At 43.7% G+C, this 23,863-nt stretch overlaps 1 protein-coding gene across 5 annotated transcripts in view; it reads left to right on the top strand.

The window, feature by feature from the left end:
- TMEM62 (transmembrane protein 62) overlaps positions 1-15,107 on the top strand; it is a 63,244-nt gene extending 48,137 nt beyond the window's left edge. For 4 of the 5 annotated variants that reach the window (XM_075927251.2, XM_006128616.5, XM_075927250.2 and 1 more), the window contains 3 exons: positions 1,829-1,933; positions 2,886-3,004; positions 8,916-13,634. In XM_075927251.2, the coding sequence (XP_075783366.1) occupies positions 1,829-1,933; positions 2,886-3,004; positions 8,916-9,242 (551 nt within the window). In that variant the 3' untranslated portion in view covers positions 9,243-13,634. Of the gene's footprint in view, positions 1-1,828; positions 1,934-2,885; positions 3,005-8,915; positions 13,635-14,928 lie in introns of those variants that run through there. The other variant, XR_012903456.2, reaches the window with a different exon arrangement.
- The last annotated feature ends 8,756 nt before the right edge of the window (positions 15,108-23,863 follow it).

The following is a 23,863-nucleotide window of genomic DNA, read 5'->3' on the forward strand; positions in this document are numbered from 1 at the left end:
GTCCCCCCCCCCCTTACCACCACCACCACCACTCCGCAGAGCTGTAGAACACAAAATCTGGTGTGCAAAAGGAATGTGGGGAGTCTCTTTCACTTTCTCAATTGGGGGCCAAGTCAGTGAGAGTTTGGTTGTTCGGGTTTTTGTTTGTTTGTTTGTTTTTACTTTCGTTGGGGGGAGGGGTTCTTTGCTTCCCACTTGCGTGCAGCCCCCCGACTGATTTTTCTGTGGGTCACTGGACCTTGACTCAAAAAAGATTCCCCACCTCTGTTCTCAACTCTTTCATAGTAATGCAGTACAAGTGTGCTTGTGTAACAGCAGTTGTCCATACAATGGTTTGTCATTACTGTCAGTTGAAAAAAACTTTCCCGTTGCAAATAGTACTTCTTGCTGATTTAGATATACAGCATGAACAGGTTTTCTTTTCATAGGAGTAGTGTTGTGAACATCTATTCTCTCATTGTAATTTACTATTTTATGTGTAGTGGTAGATTTGTGCTATGATATTTGATATAGTTAATCTGTTAAAGTTTTTATCCTTTATTGTGATGTGATCTAAATGAAGCTTAAAGAGATTGTTTTGACTAAGTCCTTTTTTGTATCTGATCATGTAACATTCTTGTAGTAACTGCTTTTGTAGGAAAGTAATGTATTGTTAGATGTTTTAATTAAATGTATCAGCTGAGAACAAGACCCACCAACCAGTTCTCTACAAATAATAAATGCGGGCACTGCTGATTTCAGAAAGTCAATCCTACTGCCATAGATGACACTTGCAAAAAGTTCTCTGGAGCTCAGTCTGTACATATTTGTTGCATTACAGAATTAACACCTTTGCATAGGCTGCTGTGCCTAAATTCTCAGAGACCATTTTCTTAAATACTATTCTTGGAGATTGCCACCTGATCCTATTAAGTGTGGACTAGAATTAATTGAAAATATATTATGATTTTTAACCTAACTCAAGTTAGTCCATAATGATCCACCTCTTTGGGCTTGTATCTTTTATTGACCCAGCTTGCTTGCCTTTTGTGTTGGTGATAATCAACTTTTTCCATATTTTTCCATATTTTTCATTGCACTGAACTTATTTTTCTGTGTATTTCAGGGAAATGTTATTTACCCCTTCACATAACAAAGAACTAGGAGTTACTGGATTATATTAATAGGCAGCAGGTTTAAAATAAGCAAAAGAAAGTGTTTCTTCACACAGAGGGGTAGCCACATGCATCTGACGAAGTGGGTCTTTGCCCACGAAAGCTTATGCTCCTACACTTCAGTTAGTCTATAAGGTGCCACAGGACTCCTCGTCGTTTCTTCACACAGTGTATATGCAACTCATTGCCAGAGGATATTGTGAAGGCCAAAAATGTAACTGTATTAAAAATAATTGGATAAATTCATGGAGAATAGGGCTACCAATAGCTATTAGCCAGGATGGTCAGGGCAATAATCACATGTTCTGGGTGTCCCTAAACCTCCAACTGCTAGAAGTTGGGACTGGATGACATGATATAAATCACTCATAATTGTCAGTTCTGTTCATTCCTTCTGAAGTATCTTGCATTGACCACTGTCCAAAGACAGGATACTGGGCTAGTTGAACCATTGGTCTAACCCACTATAGTCATTCTTATGTTCTTGTAGAAGCTGCCCATTTACTCTCTTGTGTTGGTGTTCCAAATTTACTAAATATTCTGTTAATTTATTTTTCTTATTTTATATATTTTATATAAACTGTAGTATCTAGGTTTTTAAAAACAGGCACATTTTTATATGTATCCTTTATGCTCTAAATTAATAATTTTTCTGAACTGTTTCCTTCATTCAGGACCTCCAGGATTAGTAATGTTGACCTCTTTTTCACTTCATGTTTTGAGCAAAACAAATATCTTCTATTACTCTCTTTTGATATTGAGTTTGTATACAGCTCTGGGTAAGTAGCCGAGGATGTAAATTATATGTTTTAAAATGTGCAAGACTGCTCAGAGGTTTCTCAATGAAAACACTATTCCATGGTGTCCAACACGCCTAGCCGCTAGCCACATGTGGCTGTTTGGCCAGTTGAATGTAGCTATTTGGCTTGAACAATATAGCTGTTCGGCTGGTTGAGTGTGGCTAGTTCGCTATAGCAGTAGCCAGGATAGTAGCTACTGCTTCAGAACTGGTTGGATACCATGGTAATGTATATAAAATAAAAAAGTTGGGTTACAAAGTTGTTGTAAATTTAAAAAAAAATTGTACTATAAAACCAAAGGTTTATTGAAGTATTCCAAATTTCGAATGTAGTGTCTTTGTATTCTAAAATTATTCTTGAACATTTAGAACAAATTCACTTTGTTCACTTATTCTTTTAAAATAAAAGACTGAGATCTGGCTCTAGCTTGGCAAAGTGTGACTGTGGCATGTTTATCTTTCACGTGATCAGGTGTTTCCCTTAGAAAATGATACCAAAATTATTATACTAAAACTGAGTGCTCCAAGCTCACTTTCATTTGTAACCCAAGCCAGATTTAAATCAAGGCGTGAAAGACTAGTGCATAAATACAGTGCACTAGTGAAAAGTATTTGTTTCAGAAGGATAGTTTCCATGGATACCATTTCTACCTGCAGCAAAATATTCTCTGTGGTATCAGAATTGTGAGAGATTAGATTTATATAAAAGTATTTTCATTTCAAGGTGTTAGGGTGGGATCAGTTGATAATGCACTATGCTTTATTAATTTGACTCAGGACTGTTTATCAGGCTCAATATATGGTGTTTATTCTAAAGTGATCAGTAGATGAACAAATAGTTTTCCTAATTCTAGTTCATGCTTTGGGCTGGTGGAGTAAATCACCTTTATATTGTATTTATTATTGCTGTTGAATTTGTTCCTCCCTTACAGGACCCTGGTTTATTGGTGAGGTGATAGATGGCCAGGTGGGCACCTGTTTTTCCTTTGGGTTAATTGTTGGTGGCCATTTCCTGCAAGGCAACTTGACATTCATGATTGGAATTTTACAGGTATGAATTTACATATGAAAATTATCAAGCTGTTTAGTTGTGGGATTTTTTTCAAGCTTACTGAACTTTTGAAAGAGTGGAGAAGGAGGGTTGTGGCAAATGGGAGAAGTGATGGTATGGTGGTCAAGACTCTGATCTTTCAAACTGAGACCATAGTTTAAATGGAATTTGGTACATTACATGGAATAAATTTAGTAGTTTCTGCTTTTTGTCTGTATAGCCAATTCAGCATAAGTGTTTTAGGGCATATTTTTATTGACAGTGTGATAGCTCTCAGGAAATCTGTAGTCATGGAGTCAAAGGGTTAAGGAAGTGCACTAAACCCAAAGTTTTCTGCCAGGCAAATATGGAGGCCATTTGAGACACTGCAGAAGAAATGGCACTGTAACCTGGATGTCAGATGTGTAGAAGGCTTTTTTTCCACAGGTTCCCTTCTTCCCTTCCCCTTTGCAGTATCAGAGTCCTAGATATTGTCATACTAAATACCCAGTTTTGCCCTCTCTCGTTATCCTCAAGTATATGCCAAAGAGGACTCTTAAAACTCAGACATCTCTATGAGTGTTTGTTAGTGCTGAAACTCATGTATGACACAGAATACAGCAAGCCATTAAAAGATCCAGAAGAGCATTTGAAAGCTTCCCTCCTCTGACAACATCACTTCTTAGGGACTAAAAACATAGTAGAAAAGATCTGTTTGGCAGCATAGTATGCAGATGAATGGATTTACCTTATAAAATCCAACAGAACACTTACCCATGTGTGCTTACAGAAATTCAAATTTATTTGCCTTTTTTATTTTAAATTCTATTTTAAATTCTATTTTTAGTCTTTGGCCATTGCTTCATATACAGTCCTTTTTTCCCCTCTTCCTTGTCCTCTTTCATCCACAGAAGAAAACAGAATGCTTCATCAGGCTTCTGGTTCTATTTTTGAAGACCAGTGGACCTGTTGCTCTGTTTCAAAGTGTAGTTAGACAACAAGAATCACAGATACTAGATTAAAATTTTCAGCTAAAATGTGCATGGGGTGTGTGCACACTTTTCGGTCTCTGGGGGAAGTGGATGTGGCACAGATTGCAATTTAACTGGCATCTGGTAGAGTAGCTGCCAATGCCTTAGTGGTGGTGAACTTTATTTTAGAAGTGACATTTCGTCTCATGTAATACATCCAAACCATCCATGCCAAATAAAGTCGAGGAAAGAACAGGGTTTAGAAATGAGAAAACTCCAAATTTTAAAAGAGGGGAATATTCATTAGGGAGTTCTATCAATATTTGCTCACTCCCCATATGAAGTTTGGACTTATTGATGCTTCTTTGTTTTCCTTCTTAAATGTCATCAATAAATCTTGGCCATAGGTTTCCTGTTAGCAGTTGCCAATTCACACTGCTCCTTCTCAGCCTTGTTGGGGAGACAGAAAGTAAAAGCAATGTTGCTTCTCTCTCTCTCCCTTCCTTCCCCTTTCCCTTTTCTTTTTCTTTCCTCTGTTTAATTTTCCTTTGACTTTTTTGAACACCAGTTTAAAGCAAAGGGTTCCCATAGATGTACCACTTTGCTCTTGCCTCACACTTGAGCCACCATGCTCCAGCCAAGGAAGGCCGAGTTGTTAAGATTTATTGCAAATCCTTTAAATTGGTCAGTAGGTTTCACTGTTAAATAGATATGAGCTTCCACTTTCACCAACCTAAGTTTAATGCCTTCTCAATTTTCTCATTCATCAACATCTGTGGATGACTCTTAACTCCAGGAATTACACTATTCTCTCTGGAATGTCGTAGCTGCTGCTAAACCTATCTCTGGAACAGTTATTGTTCCTTCCTGTATCTTCCTGTGGTCTGACTCGCTCAGTACAGGCAGTCCCCGACTTACATGGATCCGACTTACGTCGGATCCCTAGATACGAACGGGGTGAGGCAACTCCCGCACATGCGCAGCAGCATCCCCGGGGCTTGCTCACCTGGATCCTGGGATCCACCTCCTCCTCCTCGGGCCGGCGCCTCCACCTGCAGCAGCAGCTGGCCGCAGGGAAAGGGGTCCCGCAGAGCTGCTGGGCGGAGGAAAAGTGCCTTCCCACATCCGCTGCCCGCCGCGGTCTCGCAGCCTGCCCGCCCTGGCTGCCGGCCACTGGCCGGCCTCAGCCCGTTTTCCCTCTCCTCCCCTCTATACATGCCGGGCTCCCGGCGCACAGCAGCATCCCCGGGGCTCGCTCAACTGGATCCTAGGATCCACCTCCTCCTCTTCCTCGGGCCAGCTCCTCCAGCCCACCAGCTCCGACTGGCCTCCGCCTGCAGCAGCAGCTGGCCGCAGGGAAAGGGGTCCCGCAGAGCTGCTGGGCGGAGGAAAAGTGCCTCCCCACGCCCGCTGCCCGCTGCGGCCTCGCAGCCTGCACGCCCCTCCCGCCAGCAACAGGCTGCCCCCCTTCTCCCAGCAACAGGCTGCCCCCCATCAACAGGCTGCCGAATCAGCAGACGAAAGCAGCCTCTCCGCCCCCTATTCCCACCTTCCTCCTCCTCCCCTCTATATATGCCGGACTCCCTGGGAATGTAGCAAAAACAAACAGACTCCACCAAAACAAACAAAGTGCGTGGCCTCATTGTGTTAGCAAAAAAAGGACCCTCCTAGAACCCTGGGTGGTGTGTGGAAATAAAGCTATTAGCTCAAAGCATGGTGTAGAGCTGTTTGGTATTTGATGAGTTACTCCCTTAGTCCTGAATTTGTTGCAGGATTAGCATCTCAACTGGAATGAGAAGACAGTAAAGTTTACCATTCTCATATAGCCCCCTAGGCTGGAAGGAGGACGCAGAGGGTGAGTGGAGACAGCTGGGGCGGAGAGGGTGGAGCCACGGGAGAATGCCTGCGCAGGTGTTCCGGAGGAGAGGACAAGGCCTCGCTGCTGCTCTGTGACCCAGGCAAAGGCCAGGGCCGGACCGAGGTGCCAGGACGCCCTGTAGCTCCTGGCTAGACCTCCTGCTGCTTCCCACCTTCAGCATCCTGTCCCCAGTGCCTGTATGTCTGCCCTGCTTTGCAGTGGCTGCGTCTCCAGCTCCTAGAGGACGTGGGGCCTGGCTGGACACGCGAGGTGGCTCAGATGAGTGCAAGCAATCAGTCACAAGGGCAGCCGTGGGCCGGGGAGCGACCTGGAATAACTGGGCAGCACAGAGTCAAGCCCCGGGTTCTCTGTGTAGTAATGACATGGCAGGGGGCTCAGGGTTGGACAAGGCAGAGGAGGGGAGGAAGCAAGAATGAGCTGAGCGAATGCCAGAGGGGGGGCTCCAGGGACTCTTTGGGAGACCAACTGTGGTCCTGACAGCTCTTCCTCCCTGTCACCACGCAGCACAGTGGACGATTTGGATGGGCAGAGGTGGGCTGCTGAAAAAGCTTCCTGAGAGATAAGGGGCTGTAACAACAGTGTACCCCACTGAAGATAGCTAAAAGGCCTGCGTCCCGCTGACCAGAACCTGCGTACATACTGTACAGTGTTTTTTGCACCCTGCAACAGTGCCTCCAAAACACAAATCTGATGCAAGTGCTGGTGAGACAGCAAAGAAAAGAAAAACCATCACCATGGAAGAAAAAGTAGAAATAATAAAGAGATCAGAGAGAGGTGAAAAACCATCATCCATTGACAGAGCATATGGTGACAGTCAGTCAACAATCGCAACAATTTTAAAAGATAGAGTAATGGAGCATGTGAAAGGCCATACCCTAATGAATGCTACGATTATTACCAAGCAACGCAGTGGTTTAATTATCGAGATGGAAAGGCTGCTGACAATTTGGATAGAAGACCAAAATCAGCGTAATCTACCTATCAGTCTTTCTTTAGTGCAGGAAAAGGCTCGAAGCCTTTTCAATGATTTAAAAGCTACTCGTACAGCAAGTGAAGGTGATTTAAATGAAGAATTTGTTGCAAGTAAGGGTTGGTTCAATCGCTTTAAAAAAAGAGCAAATTTGCATAATATTAAAGTTCAAGGTGAAGCAGCGAGTGCCGATGTCAGTGCTGCAAGTTCTTTTCCCAAGATATTGGAAGATATTATTGACGATGGAGGCTATTTGCCAGAACAAATCTTTAATGTAGATGAAACTGGCTTGTTTTGGAAAAAAATGCCTGAGAGGGACATACATTTCGAAAGAGGAAAAAAGTGCACCAGGACATAAGGCATCAAAGGACAGGCTGACTTTATTACTTGGGGGTAATGCATCTGGGGATTTAAAGCTGAAACCTTTGCTAGTGCATCGCTCCCTAAATCCGAGGGCACTACGCAATGTCACTAAGGCATCTCTTCCTGTTATTTGGAGGGCAAATTCAAAGGCTTGGATTACACTTGCTATGTTTGAAGAATGGTTTTCGAACCATTTTGTCCCTGCTGTTGAACGTTATTGCTTGGGCAAAAACATTCCTTTCAAAATTCTCCTTCTCCTTGACAATGCCCCTGGACATCCAAACACTTTAGATGACATGCACCCCAATGTAAAGGTGGTATTTCTACCCCCCAACACCACATCACTAATTCAGCCAATGGATCAGGGAGTCATAGCCTCCTTTAAGGCCTATTATTTAAGGAGGACATTCTCACAAGCTGTCAGGGCTACCCAAAAGGATGAGATGACCTTAAGGGATTTCTGGAAAAGTTATAACATTTATGATGCCATCAACAATATTGCTGATGCTTGGGATGAAGTGAAAGAGACAAATATGAGAGGAGTTTGGAACAAATTGTGCCCCCAATTCACAGAAGAATTTCTGGGGTTTACAGATGAGGAAATCGCTGAAACCAGGCAAGCTGTGGTTGCTATTGGTAATGAACTGCAGTTGGACATCACTGAAAATATCATAGAGTTACTCGACTCCCGTGGCAAAGAACTAACCAATGAAGACCTTATGGAACTAGAGCAGCATATAGAATCTAGGGAAGAAAACCAGGACCTAGAAACTCCACAATTGAAAAAATTTTCTACAAAAGAGTTAGCTGATGCTTTTCAGCTTATTGAAGCAGGAATGGCAAAGTTAGAGGAGCAAGATCCTGATACAGAGAGGTTTGAAAAAGTTTACCGCACAGTTAACAAAGGTCTGAGATGCTACAGGGCTATTTATGATGAGAGAAAAAAAATCTCTAAACAAACCTCCCTTGATGCCTACTTCAAGAAATTGACGCCAGCAGCAGAATCTGACTCTGACTCTCTAATACCAGTCCCATCCTCTCCAACAAATCCATCATCCTCTACCAAGATTGTTTAAGGTTGCACAGTAACTGTTGTTTAAGGTTGCACTGTAACAGTATTTGAAACATTTAAGCATTTATATGCACAGTTAAAAATAAAGAATATGTTAAGACAAACATCTGTCCAAGTTGCATTTAAAGTAGAACTCCATGCAAATTTTTTTTTTTTTTTTTTTTTTTAGTTTTGGTTAGTTTGGTGTGGGGTTAGAGCCACTTGAGGTTTTACTGCTGTCTGTATCCTCATTAGAAAGATTTATTCTCATTTCCTGTCCTTGAGACAACAGGAAGTGAAGGGAAATCTACCCCTAGGAAGGGAAATTCACTCCTGTAAGAGTTATCATGGGAAAAAGGTGTCTCCACTGAAGGTTTATCGCCAATCCTTCTTTCCAAGACAACCCAAAATATTCAAAATCCAATTGTCACAGGGACAGAAAGAGATGTGAAATCTTCTGAACAGGGGAACAGACAGCAAAACAAACATTAGAGGGGAGTTAACTTTTCCCTATGCTATCCAAAACTAAAAAAAAATGTTTGGCTAGAGTTTCCCCTACAATATGTGTCAGTTCCGACTTACATACAAATTCAACTTAAGAACAAACCTACAGACCCTATCTTGTACGTAACCCGGGGACTGCCTGTATAGCGTATTGACACATCTACATTCTAATTTCTTTTTTCTTGCCTTTTCAGATGGTATTTTTTAACTTGCCTTTGATGGCTTACCTGTGCTGGAGCCTGCTGTTACGATGCCAGGGGCACAGCTTCTGCTCTCATATCCGTCACGTCAGGCACTTCCTGACTCTGCCAATCCACCTAACCATGCTGCTCCTTCTGGCCTGGCAGGTCTATTCCTGCTATTTCCTGCAACGGACGTATGGAACTCTGGCTTTTTTCCTCTCCCCAATGAAGACCTGGCTGGTGGTGCTGACTCTAGTTTTGATCCGTAAAGCCTGGACACTGAGCTCTTCTGAGCTGAGAACATACATAGTGGAAATGAAAAACTGTCGGAGTTCTTGATGCTTGGCGAGGGTATTCAAAGTGCTTCTGAATTAAACTGTGAACTGCAGATTAGTATGGCTGCATTTCAGTACAGGCCAAGCAATTAAATGGTAAGAGCTGAAGCTGTCCCTGAATTGCTTCAGAACTTTGTGGTAATGGGGTTTTCTGTGGTACAGAGTGGATCTCTGTGTCTGACAAATGGAATGTTTCCTGATTATTGAATGAAAAATGTGATTGAATGTCATTAAAGACAGTATAGACCATAACAAATGTCTGCAACAGTGGCCTTCAGACTAGTGTCATTGTGGTTTGTGCCAGCAACACTTCTTGGTGTTTATAATGCTACAATGTATATCAGCAACTCAAACTAATTGTATGTGTGTGCATGTCTAAGTCCTCTATTATTCTTGTTCAGACAGCGTGAGAGAGTGTACTGCTTTTTCCTTTTTTCTCCCAAAAGCGAGGCATAGCTGACTAATGAGAGAGCTCTGTTGATTTACTGATGTTAAAGGGAGGCTTTGTGATGATCAGAGTAGGGAGTCATAGCAGAGGAGGAGGAAGGTAGGATATCTTCATGTATTAAAGAGCAAAGTGGAGCAGTGGGGTCAATGAATAGGGCATAGGTGTGTAGTGAGGAAACACTGGTTATGGGACTTGCTGTGTGATTTGGAGTCAGTTGTTGAACTTCTCTACTCTTCATTTGCTCCAGCTGGTGGATATAATGCACTTGGAGATTGATGGATAAAAAGTATGAAGTGTTTTATATTTATAAACTAACCCTTCCTCCTTCCACCACCTCCAGAACTCAGAAAGAGGGATAGTATAGGTATAGGACTAGATTCAGGAAATCCCTGATTGTAATTGAAGCTCTGACATTTTGGATATGTCTTAACATTTCTACCAGAGGATGTAATTCCCAGCCCAAGAAGCCATTCTAGTGCTCTGTTATTGAGCTAGCACACTAAGAATAGACCATAGGTGCAATGATGTGAGCAGTGGGAGGGGCTGTCCTCTGTTTTTAAGCTCACATTGAGCTAGCACAGTGTTTCTCCACAGGCTAAGAATTACATCCCCAGCTTGAGGTGCAGACAAGCCCTTTCTTTGTGTCTGGGCAGTCACTGTGTTCCTTCATGACATACTTCCTGTCTTTAGAGAGAGTACTTGCCTCCCTCACGGGGCTGTCGTGAGATGCAAAATTTAGATACCTTGAACATGAAATTATATAAATAACTAGCAGTCCTGTGGGCACCTTAGAGACTAATATAAATACATCTTGAGCTTTTCATGGGTAAAACCCACTTCATCAGATGAGTTGGAGTGGAAATTACAGAATCCAGAGTATATATAACAGCAAAAGCAATTATTTGTCAATTGTAGGACCAGTGTTAATTATGGTAATTGAATCAGTCTGGTTGTGTCCACATTTACACATCTATAGCGATGAATGGGATTGTTAGAGGATCGCAGGGTCCCCGTCAATTACCTGACGTCCTCCCCTGACCCTCTATTTGTTCTCACCCTAAATAGATAAATAGAAAAGAACATAAACACTGTCAAATCAAGTGTAAAAATGTAATAAGAAAAGCAAAAAAAGATTTTGAGGAACAGCTAGCCAAAAGCTCAAAAAGAAATAAAATGTTTTTTAAGTACATTAGAAGCAGGAAGCCTGCTAAATAAACTGTGGGTCCCCTAGATAATCGAGCTATAAAAGGAGCAATCAAGGATGATAAAGCCATTGCGGAGAAACTAAATGATTTCTTTGCTTCAGTCTTCACGGCTGAGGACGTTGGGGAGATTCCTGAATCGGCACCGTCTTTTGTGGGTGGTGAATCTGAGGAACTGTCCCGGATTGAAGTGTCATTAGAGGAGGTTTTGGAACAAATAGAAAAACTTAATGTTAACAAATCTCCGGGACCAGATGGCATTCATCCAAGGGTTCTAAAAGAACTCAAATGGGAAATTGCTGAGCTATTATCTGTGGTTTGTAACCTATCCTTTAAATCAGCTTCCGTACCTAATGACTGGAAGGTAGCCAACGTGACACCAATATTTAAAAAGGGCTGTAGAGGCGATCCTGGCAATTACAGACCGGTAAGTCTAACTTCAGTATCGGGCAAATTAGTCGAAACAAATAGTAAAGAATAAAATTGTGAAGCATGTAGAAGAACATAATTTGTTGGACAAAAGTCAACATGGTTTCTGTAAAGGCAAATCCTGTCTTACTAATCTGTTAGAGTTCTTTGAAGGGGTTAACAAACATACGGACAAGGGGGATCCAGTAGATATAGTATTCTTGAATTTTCAGAAAGCCTTTGACAAGGTCCCTCACCAAAGGCTCTTGTGTAAATTACATGGCCATGGGATAAGAGGGAAGGTCCTTTCTTTGATTGAGAACTGGTTAAAAGACAGGAAACAAAGGGTAAGAATAAATGGTAAATTTTCAGATTGGGGAGGGGTAACTAGTGGTGTACCCCAAGGGTCAGTCCTGGGACCAATCCTTTTCAACTTATTCATAAATGAGCTGGAGAAAGGGGTAAGCAGTGAGGTAGTAAAGTTTGCAGATGATACAAAACTGTTTAGGATAGACAAGACAGAAGCAGACTGTGAGGGACTCCAAGAAGATCTCACCAAACTGAGTGATTGGGCAACAAAATGGCAAATGAAATTTAATGTGGATAAGTGTAAAGTAATGCACATCGGGAAAAATAACCCCAACTATACGTACAGTATGATGGGGGCTAATTTGGCTACGACAAATCAGGAAAGAGATCTTGGAGTTATCCTAGTCAGTTCTCTGAAAACTTCCACGCAGTGTGCAGCGGCAGTCAAAAAGGCAAATAGGATGCTAGGAATTATTAGGAAAGGGATATAAAATAAGACCCAGAATATTTTATTGCCCCTGTATAAAACTATGGTATGCCCACATCTTGAATACTGTGTACAGATGTGGTCTCACCTCAAAAAAGATATTTTGGCCTTGGAAAGGGTTCAGAAAAGGGCAACTAAAATTATTAGGGGTTTGGAACGGGTCCCATATGAGGAGAGGTTAAAGCGACTGGGACTTTTCAGTTTAGAAAAGAGGAGACTGAGGGGGGATATGATAGAGGTCTATAAAATCATGAGTGGTGTGGAGAGGGCGGATAAAGAAAAGTTATTTATTAGTTCCCTAAATAGAAGAATTAGAGGACACCAAATGAAATTAATGGGGAGCAGGTTTAAAACTAATAAAAGAAAGTTCTTCTTCACACAGTGTGTAGTCAACCTGTGGAACTCCTTGCCAGAGGAGGCTGTGAAGGCTAGGACTATAACAGAGTTTAAGGAGAAGCTAGATAATTTCATGGAGGTTAGGTCCATAAAAGGCTATTAGCTAGGGGATAAAATGGTGTCCTTGGCCTCTGTTTGTCAGAGGCTGGAGAGGGATGGCAGGAGACAAATCGCTTGATCATTGTCTTCGGTCCACCCTCTCTGTGCACCTGGTGCTGGCCACTGTCGGTAGACAGGATACTGGGCTAGATGGACCTTTGGTCTGACCCAGTACGGCCGTTCTTATGTTCTATGTTCTTATGTGTAGCCAGACAAGAACCCCCCTGTAACATCCATTTTTGCTTGTCTGGAGCATACAGGGCACACAGAGCAGAAGGCCCAGGCTGTGTGACCGTGAATGGCTGTAAACAGAGATATGCCAATTGCTGACCAAGAGGCTGCCAAGGAGTGCCCTTGACTTAACCCGTATTGATACGAACACACAGCCGTCCACGGGGGGAGGAATCTCTCGCCCAGTAAAAAAAATGTCTAGTACACACAATTTAGTTATCTCTCTTGCAAGTGTAAATTAACTTGAAACTTTCTTGTAAGAACTGGCGCCACAAAACGGACCAGTACAATTTGGCCTCTTAGATAAAAGAGAGGATACGGGCCCCCAGGGGTATAAAGATGGGTCCAGCAGCATATTTACTCTGAGTGTCAATCTACCAATCTATCTGCTGGTTGGGTTAGGTGTTTGATCTCCTGAGGTTCCAAGGGGACGCCCACCTCGTATTTGTCTTTCCTAGGAATTGAGAGACCGGCCCTGGCCTGACACGCTGGAGTCGAGAGGCACAGAAAGGGGTAAAAATTGTACCTGGATGTGGTCCTTTGCTTAAGTGTGTGTGTGTGTGTGTGTGTGTGTGTGTGTGTGTGTGTGTGTGTGTGTGTGTGTGTGTACACACAGACACATAGTGTTAGAGCTCTTTAAAGATTAAGCTGTCACTTGGTGCCATTATTTCTATTTTCTATCTTTACCTTTTTCCTGTAACCATTTTTAAGATCTCTCTCTATATATTTGCTAGCATTTAAGAAATAGAGCAATAGCCATTGTAACCATATGATTTATAAGCTTCTTTAATAAACCTGTAACTGTTTAAGCTTTAACCTGACTCCTTCAGTTGCTGTAACAGAACCAAGCACAATTTAAAAGAACTTCAGCCGTTCATAAGGGACAGGTATAGGACACACCCTGCCCTGACCGTTGGCTGACCTGTGGGGGAGGGGCCCCCGTACGGGCTCCTCAGCGCTCCGGACTTCCTTCCTTCACGTTCCACTGGCACCATGATACGGACCTAATGGGGGGTGGGGTTCACGTGGGAAAGGAAGGCTCGGGCCCCCCCCCCGCTCTCCAAGCCTCAGCCCAGGACCCTAAGGACACAGAGACTCGCTGTCTCTGTCACGGCTGGTGGGGCTGTGGCCCTCAACTCGCCAGCCCATGGGCTTGTACTCCTACGCCCATCCTGGGCTACTTCCTTTCCTCCTACTCCCCCCCCCTTTTTAGTGTTCTACGGCGAACTCCTCCCCTTTGACACCTCCTGGTGGGTTGGGTCAAACTCATCCTCCCCCGATCCAGCAGGGGCAAACTCACCCTCCCTTGGTCCAGCGTCCGACACCTGCTTCCTGAAGGCACACCCCGCATCTCGAGGCCTCCTCCAAGGTCCTGGCCGCGGCCTCTTGAGAGACCCTCTCCTCTCGTTCTCCACCAGCCCCCTTCGGTGTCCTGTCGCCGGCCTTTTGAAAGGCCTGCTCCTTCTGGGCCCCTCCCCTTGCAGTGGCATCAGGATGTTCCCTCATGCCTGCTCCACCCCCTCTCTTCCCGAACTCAGCAGGCGCTGCACGATCCAGTGCAGGCCCCCCTCCCCCGTCTGCGCACCACCGGCCGAGGTCCTGGCCTCGCGTCTGCGCCGCCCGGGGCGCTAGTGCAGGGCCGTCTCGCCCCATCAGAGGGATACATCTAGTCTGACTCTATTAGCATAATTAATACTGGTCCTACAATTGACAGATAACTGCTTTTGCTGTTATATATATATCCTGGATTCTGTAATTTCCACTCCAACTCATCTGATGAAGTGGGTTTTATCCACGAATGCTCATGATATATTTTTTAATCTTTAATTTGCTACAGGACTGTTCATTATTTTTAAGTTATAGACTAACATGGCTACCCCTCTGAGACATGAAATGATATGCTAACCAGTAAGAGCATAGCTCTTATCTTATCTACTCAGCTCTCTTAATGTTGTGAGATGCTTTGTTCTCCTAATTTGAACCAAAAAAAGAATAAGCAAAGTAGAATGTATAGGAAAATAATACAATTTTGGGGGAAAACCCGCTTTAAAAACACTTGAAAGGGTTATTTCTAAAATGTGACACTTGTGTCTTTTAATGTTTTTCTCAGTGACTGGCATTACCAAGGGGAGAAGAATCACCTTGCGAGGTTATCAGATTCAGTCCCCTGCCCTCACGGTAGGACCAAGCACCATCTAGATCATGTCTACTCTATATCCTGTGGCAGACCCTGTTCTGAGATGAGCCTGCTTTCCTGTTCATTACAACTTAAAACCTTTATGAATTCATCATCCCAGCATCTGCTTTGTTTTTCAGCTCCTGAAAACTGGTTGGTTGGAATTCTGTCTCTTACAAGTCTATTAATGCCACTGCTAATAAAAATTATGTACTCATAAGGGAGTTCCATAGCTCTGATATCACAAGCTCAAGACACCCCAATAAGAATCAGATGCTAAGAAAAGCAGTTCAAGGAGTGAATTAAATACAGAAGTAGTGGTATAAGTAATAAGGATGTTAAGAAGTGGGTAACTGACTAATCGTGTACTCAATACAATTTGTAGTAGTGTCAGTAGGCTCGCACTGGGTCCCAGACTGCTTCGCCTCTGCCTTTCAAATGTAGTAAGAGCCAGGTGGCTCTTACTACATTTAAAAGGCAGAGCTGCAACAGGGGATCCAGTACGAGCTCTTAATACATTTTAAAAGCAGACGTGTAGGAGTCTGGGACAATGGTGTGAGCTCTGCTGGGTCCACCACTATCCTGATACCTTTAGGGTATGTCTAGATTACATGCCTCTGCCGACAGAGGCATGTAAAATAGGCTACCCAACATTGTCAATGAAGCCGGGATTTAAATATCCCCAGCTTCATTAAAATAAAAATGGACGCTGCTCTGTGCCAGCTCAGCTGATCGTCAGCACAGCGTGCGAGTCAAGAGGTGGAGCAGTCGACAAGGAAAGCCTTTGTCGACCGCTCCTATAAACCTCATTCTATGAGGCATAAGGGAGCGGTCGACAAAGGCTTCCCTTGTTGACCGATCCGCCTCTTGATTTGCGTGCTGTGCCGACGATCAGCTGAGCTGGCACAGCGTGGCGGCCGTGTTTATTTTAATGAAGCCGGGGATATTTAAATCCTGGCTTCACTGACTATGTTGGGTAGCCTATTTTACATGCCTCTGTCGGCATGTAATCTAGACATACCCTTAGTGACAAGCACTATAAAAACACAGAACGCTATTCTAGAGATCAACTGGATTATGGCTATTCTACCCCTACCACCTTCTCAGCTGCTGTCATACTAGGAATATATTTACTTTCCTTTTAAGAGGTGATACAATGGTTCAATTTAAAATGCTCAATTTGAAATAAGCTTCCTTAAAAGCTCATTTTTGAGGCTGAAAGTTCTTGGAAGCACAGACTGAATGAGTTAAGTAAAACAAAGTTGACAATTGAACTAGAAGCCAACTGGAAATACAAATTAAGGAGAATATAACTGACAGTTTGCTGTCAGATGCAAAATATGCCTAAAATTATAAAAATCAATATAATAGCTTTTGTCTTAAATCTAATTCTGGAGAAATTTGGTTTAATAAAACAAAATCATAGTTTACCATGGAGAGAGAGAGGTATTGCAGACGGACGAATAAGCACAGTGCAATCAATTCTTTGAGACAGAGAACGTTTTCTTATGTATTTATATAATGCCTACCCCTGATCTGTGGTCATGGTCCATGACTGGAGTTCTTTGTGAGCCATTACAATATATATAACGAGAAATGTGATATTCCATAGCAACACAATAACTGATGTGTATATTAATGATAATACAATTCCTCTGTCAGAGCATATCACCAGTTCTCTAAGTGGACTTGGGCCCACAGGCCATACAAAGGCTATTGTGTGGTATGCGTGTCAGCCAGCCTACAAAGAAAAGCATTTTTGCTAGAAAAAGTGGAGCAAATCAACTACCGTGGACTGTGGTGAGCTATATGGTAGCAGGCCCTCCCACCCCTCCAAGTTGCCCATGTGAATTAGTTCATTTGAGAACTAAGCTCTTTTAATCATTGTTACCAGTTTATATTTCTCGAGTGGAGGACCTGTCATTTTCATTTGATCATTCTTCAGGCTCAACATAAGATCACACAGTCCTCAAAGCATGTGATACAGATTTTTCTTCAGTTCATGAATTACAAGGGTTTTGTTCTTTGTACAGGAAAAAAACATGTTTTCTGGCATTCGTTATTGGTAACACAATTATTTTTTCCTTCAACATCGTACTGTTTTGGCATGGGAATATAACTGGCTTTTGAAGTCAAGAACATCTTTGCTAAGTTATTCATTAGGAGGGGACAGAAGTACTGGAAGAGAGCAAAGTAAAGGACAGACCATGGAAACACGCTGCTAAGTTTTAACACATTGCCAGCAGGCATTAATATCATGCTGTGACAAATCCATTTTTCCTGTGAATGTTTCAGTTGCAGTATTCTATGATTTCTAAAAAGTAGGGAGGAGTGGCTGGAGCCTGGTCCTTCATAATCATTAACTTGCATTTATAACTGTGGATTAAAATGTTAATTTGAAGTGGCTAATCTTAAAAAACAAACAAAAAAACCCAAAACACTTCTTTATGAGAGCATAGTAAAATAGTATTGCCTGAATTTTTTTAAAACAGACTGTTAAAAAAGTGTGTATAGTGGCTTTTCTGCTTCCATTTGTTTATAAAGTGGTTTTTCTGTTAGTCAATGGACTACAGATAAAGTTCTGTCAAATGCACAAGAGCTCTAGTAAATTTTCCTTGCCACTAACTAGCCTCAGTTATTGTAAGTGGTATGTTTTTAAATGTTGTCTTTCCAAATTGACTCTGTATTTTTAATATAATATAAACTTCCATTCATAAGAGGAAGACTGGATCTATGCATAATGTCTGTGTGTGTAACTATTTTGGCTGTGGGGGTGCTTTTTTCCACTGTAATAGGTGCAATGGGTATAACTCCTACTGAAGATTCATTGGGTATGTCTAGACTATATGCCTCTGTCACCAGAGGCATGTAAATTAGACCACCAGAGGCATGTAAATTAGACCACAGCGTGGCAGTCAAGACACGGATCGGTCGACAGGGAACGCCTTCGTTGATTGCTGCTGTAAACCTCGTTTCACAAGGCATAAGGGAGCGGTCGGCAAAGGTGTTCCCTGTCGTCCGATCTGCATCTAGGCTGCCGTGTTGTGTCAACGATCAGCTGAGCTGACACAGCGTGGCGGCCATTTTTATTTTAATGAAGCCGGGGATATTTAAATCCCGTCTTCACTGACTATGTCGGGTAGTCTAATTTACATGCCTCTGGCGACAAGAGGCATGTAGTCTAGACATACTCTTCTGTGGACAGAATGGGTACTTCCTACTAGCATAACTTATTTCCTTTCCTCTATAGGAATACTAGACCTGGCATTTCCTGGGTCCTTAAAGGCAGAGGACTGGTGGTCTGGGGAGTGCAGGAATAAGGGCAGGGTCTTAGGGATGTGGGGGTGGGTAGCAGGGCAGGAGGCTGGGTCATTGGGGGTACAAGAGTCCAGCACCTCGAGTGGAGCACCCTTGGGGACACTACTCGACGAAGAACTGGGGATGTGAGGAGGTGCAAGTGTAAGGGTTGGGGAGTGAGGAAGGACTCAGGGCAGGGGGTATCATCTAGCTGGGCTTTCTCCCTCCCCCCTATATACCCAGGCTAGCAGGGGCCTTCTCCTCCAGCACTCCCGTGCCAGCAAGGGCCTTCTCATCTTCCCTAGCTCCCTCACTCAGCAGGGACCTTGTATCTCCTCTGAGTCCTGCTGGCCAGCAGGGGCCTTTCATTTCTCCCCTATCACCTGGCTGGCAGGAGCCTTTTATCTCCCCCCAGCGCTGCAGAGAAGGACTGTGGTGGCGGCAGGGGGTAACATTTGGTGCGAGGGGCCTACTTACCTGGTTTGGTGACAAGCAAGATGGTGAGACCCAGCCCTGTTGGCCACTTTCTTGGTGGTGTGGCTGCCCTGAGTGGTCAATCTGCAGTATAGTTTTCCTGTGTGCTTGCTGCCCCCAGTCCATCACATCCCTCTTCACTGTGCCCTCTCCCTTTCCATGTTATGGAAAATAGTCCCATTCTTGGCACTTTCTGTTTCCCTAGCACAACCAGACCCTGACCTTGCTTTAAGTTAGGATAAGAGGAAGCAGAATACCAATTTGGTGGTCCTAGCTCTTACCATTTAGGAGGAGTTCTTGAACAGACAAATGCACGTTTCTAAAATATATAGTTAGATCTGAATAGAGCATGTTTATACTGACATAATTGCATCCAGACTATGGATTGAACAGTTTGAACTCTACAGGTGTAGTTCAAGTGGTACAACCTTATTGTGAAAATAAGCCTAACTGCCAAAGTCAGGGCAGAATTTTCTTGAATTTTCACCACTCTGTTGTCCACTCACTTCAGTGAACAAACTTTTTCATAATAGCAGCAGATCAGCTGTCACAATGTACAGTGGAAACTCAGAAATGGAGCTTGTTTGTCACTTTGAAATGTTCGTAACTGAACAAAATGTTAAGGTTGTTCTTTCAAAAGTTTACAACTGAACACAGACTTAATATAGCTTTGAAACATTACTATTTAGAAGAAAAATGCTGCTTTTAACTGTCTTGATTTAAATAAAACAAGCACAGAAAAAAATCTGCCTATGTCATCGATTTTTTTTTTAATGTTCCCTTTAATTTTTACTAGTTTGTATTTAACATTATGCCGTATTCTTTTTGTTTGTCACTTCTACTGACTGGTTTTGCCATTCTAAATGAAGTGGGTGGTTGACTTGTCAGTCTGTAACTCTGGTGCTCATAACTATGAGGTTCTGCTAAGTGGGAAAGGCCTCTTCTGTGCACTCTTTGCATGGCACACTTTCACAAAACAACTGGGATGAAATCTGGACACTCCTGAAATGGGAGCTTTGTCACTGATTTCACCACTAATAAAGCCCTATTTAGCTCCCATGAAAGTCAATGTAAAAATTCCTATTGGCTTCAGGAGGAATTCCATTTGGCCTTAGTGGAGCAGAGTCATTTCCTGCTTTGCAACATGTAGCTGGCTCTTCCCATTATTTTCTTGGAGAGTAGTCAAAGCTGGCCTTATCGTAGTGTGAATTATCCTGCTATCTTTGCCAATGCACATCAGCCTGAGCCACCTGCTACTTCAATCCTCCTATGCCAAAACTAAGGAATGCTTGGCAAGGTGGTTAAAACTCACTAAGAATTAGATTAGGGTCAAACTTCTAACTGCTGAACACAGAGAGAGAGAGAAGTGCTATTAAAACTACACTGAATTATTAGGATTGCCAAATTTCTAAATGTACAAAACCGAATACCTTTTCCTTCTCCTCCCTTCCCTCCTCCCCTCCCCCCCCTCCCCCCCGAGGGCCTACCCCACTCCATACTTGCTCTGTCCGTCATTTGCTTTCCTTTGCCATCCTTCACTTTCATCAGGCTGGGGCAGGGTGTGGGGTACTGAAGGAGGTGCAAGGGCTCTGGCTGGAGGTGCAGGCTCCAGTGTAGGTCCCAAAATAAGTGGTTCAGTGTGTAGGAGGGGGGCTGGGACAAGGATTTGAAGTGCATGACAGGCTGAGGGCTCTGGCTTAGGGTATGGGCTGGGAATGAGGGGCTTGGGGTACAAAAGGGGACTCTGGAGTGAGGGAGGGGTTGGTGTACAGAAGGAGATATGGGATCTGTAAGGGAGTTTGGGTGTTGGAGGAAGACCTGGGCTGGGGCAGCAGGTTGGAGTGCAGGAGAGGATGTGGGCTCTGAGGTGGGGCCAGATGATGGGATGTAATAGGAGATTAGAGATGTGGGCTCAGGGTGGCTGGCACTTACCTGAGGTAACTCCTGGAAGTTGCCAGCATGTCCAGCTGCTATTTGGAAGGGACCAAGAGGCTCTGTGCACTGCTTGCCCCTGTGTGGACTGTCCCCACAGTTCTCACTGGCTGCAGTTCCCAGCCAATAGGAGCTGCAGAGTCTATGTTAATGGTGTGGGCAGAGTGCATGGAGCCTCCCTGGCTACCCTTGCACCAAGGAGGCTGCAGGGATAGCCCTGCTGCACTGATGATCAGACATTTAGTGCACCAGTCAGTGATGCTGACAAACTGACAGGATTCCTTTTCAACTGGACATTGATTAAAAACTACAAATTATGTATAGCATTATAAAATAGCTGTTACATTTAATTAAAAAACATCCATGAGGTGATTATCCCAGTTACACAAGATCCATGTCTGAATCTGAATTTTTCTTGTAGTAGTATTCATGTGTTTAGGGCTATAATTAAGTTTCCATTCTAACAAACTTTTTTTCAGTTTCTTGTTGATTTTCACAATGTTCACTTTTCTGATTGAAACTTTCCTTGGTTCTCCACATAAAGAACAGATGTCTTTTGAAGATTTGAGGAGCTGAGCTCAGAACATATGTAAGAGTATTTTATTTTAAAAAAAGTCAGTATCTGAAGTAATTGGGGAAGGGAGGATGAGAAAGTTTAAATTGAAAATAAAAATAACCCTCACTGAGAAGGGCCTTTTAACATTTCAGTGAAAACTGAGTTTAGTTTGTCATTGCCGAACCTTTGAAATGGTGCATGCTGTCAAAAAGCTTAGAAAGCAAGACCATGTCTACCATGCTGTGACAGGGTATGCATACCCTGCACAGAAGCAGGTGGGGTTAAAACCCTGTGAGTGGAGGAAGTTCTGCTCCTTCACCTAGACTGGGCATGCTCCAAATGCTGAGGCAGCATAAAAGGCAGCAGAGCAGCTAAGTCTGGGCTGGCCAGCAAAGGGGAAAGACCTCTAGCCAGAGCTCTGGAGCTGCAATAGCCAGCGATCCAGACAGGGGGAACTGAACTTCCTGGAGACTGCCACCACACAGACCCAGCAGAGCCCCAGGAAGAAGCTGCGCTGGGAGACCCAACCGCTACGTTAGCCGCTGTCTCAGTGGTAGGAAGTGACCCAGAAAGGGTGCAGGAGCAGCCTCTCCTGCCCAGGTACACTTGGCGTGTTTTGGCCAGAGTCCCTGCTGAGGGAGTGGTAGACTGATCTACCACTCACAGGGCCCTGGTTTAGGACCTGGTAGAGCAGGATGGGCCCAGGCTCTCCTACCGGGCTGCTAACCCCAATCCTATTAACTGTGGCCTTTAACCCACATTGCCCTGAGATAAGGGCTTCTTACAGACTCTAGATATTCTTAGACTCCACACTGCCCTGAGACAGAGATTGCATCTAGACTCTGGCCCTTAGGCCACATTGCCCTGAGGCCAGGGTCGCCTACTGCCTCTGGCCCTTAGGCCACACTGCCCTGAGACCAGGGTCGCCTACTGCGTCTGGGCATTAGTGATCCCGAGCGCAGGGCAGTGTGGCCTAACAGACTCTCTGTGCTACTCCGAGATAGGGGCTATTTACTGACGTTTGGCCAGTGGGCTATACTGCCCTGCGAGCAGGGATGCTTATGGACTCTGGGTCACCCTGAGAAGTGAATATTCACAGAGAGGCGGCCAGCTACCTCATGGCCGAGCAGGTAGTATCCACACTCCAGAATATACTCGCACTTGTGACGCAGCCTGCATACACCACCACACGTATACAGTTAACATAAAGATGAAACAAGGGTGCTGCAGGTATAAAGAAAAGGGAGGGCTGCAATGTGATATGTGCTTGATCTGCTATCTAACATGCCTTGAACAACCATCAAAAATCCCTTGTTAAAGTGGCAGAATCAAGCATTTTGTAAGGGGTGCTGAGGCTGAGCCAAGGGCACCTATGCAGTCTTTGTTCTCTTACTGCAGACTAGAAGGTGCTAAGGGTTTAGGAAGAGTAGCAGCTGCTGTTGTCTGCAGTTTACAGAAGACTCACTGCTGAATGAAGAGAGATGGGAACATACAAGAGGCCTCCTTATCTCAGTACCCAAGTTCATGGGAGAGGAGGTGCTCCCTTATCTGTGACCTTCCTACACTGGTTTGGACAAGGTTTTCTAGTAGTCATTAGCTAAGTTGTTTCTGATTATGGAATTTACACTGACTCATGTCACCTTTCTTCAGAGTAATGTGATTGTGTGTAAAACCATTTTTGTAGTTTTTTTTTCATCCCATACTGTTGTTTTTCTATTCATGGACTGTCTAAAGTGTCATTTACCACCGTGAAAAGAATCCGAATAATGTGAGAAATCTAGCCGTAGGAATGGAGGAGAGCAATTTAGGAATGGATAATACAATGTAACCATCTGCCCTTCTCCCTACATTAAATATTAAGTGTGAAATAAAATGCTGGGCAGCTCTTTGAAAACAACTCACTTTCCATCTTTGCTCTTCTGGCAACTGGCAGGAGTAAATTATTTGTGTAGCCTGCAGGCTTGCTCTACCTGTGCCAATCATGAACCCATGGCTCCTGGCACTACAGAACCACCAATAGGGTTGAGGAGGAAAGAGCTAAGATGGAGGAGCAAAGGAGTGCACAAACAAACCCCAAACTAAAACACTCGCGTATCTTCAGAAGTAGTGAACAGATTGATGAGAACTACTTTGAACATATATCTGAATTTATATCTTGAGTGGGAACTAGAGACCACTACCACCCTCAGTCTCAGTTAAACCAATATGGAAATAATCCTTCTCTTTTCTCCATTAACAACTCAGAGTCTTGCATTTGTTCTATATGTGACAGGTTGGATCACAGAGGTCACACTTTGGGGCTGCCTCCTGGTGTGCTGATCATACCACTGAGTTCCCCTTACCTGCGTTCTGGGGCACCTCACTACCCTGCCGGACCAGCTCTTGTCTTCCCCCAGACAAGGCACAGAGTTGGGGTAACATCCCCCTGCAGACATTGAATTAGTTCAGCTCTCAGAAGACTCAGTTATATGGACTTGTCAGCACCCAAGAGCACAGCCCTCAAAAGGGACCTAACCCCAAATAAATTCATCTTACTCTGCATAGAAGTTTTACTAAGAGAAAGCTCTCTATCAATGAAAGAGATATGCATAGCTATGGCTCTCCCCTTTC

The sequence above is a fragment of the Pelodiscus sinensis genome, chromosome 5 (genome assembly GCF_052426305.1).
Source record: "Pelodiscus sinensis isolate ZL-2025 chromosome 5, ASM5242630v1, whole genome shotgun sequence".
NCBI classification, from domain to species: domain Eukaryota; kingdom Metazoa; phylum Chordata; order Testudines; family Trionychidae; genus Pelodiscus; species Pelodiscus sinensis.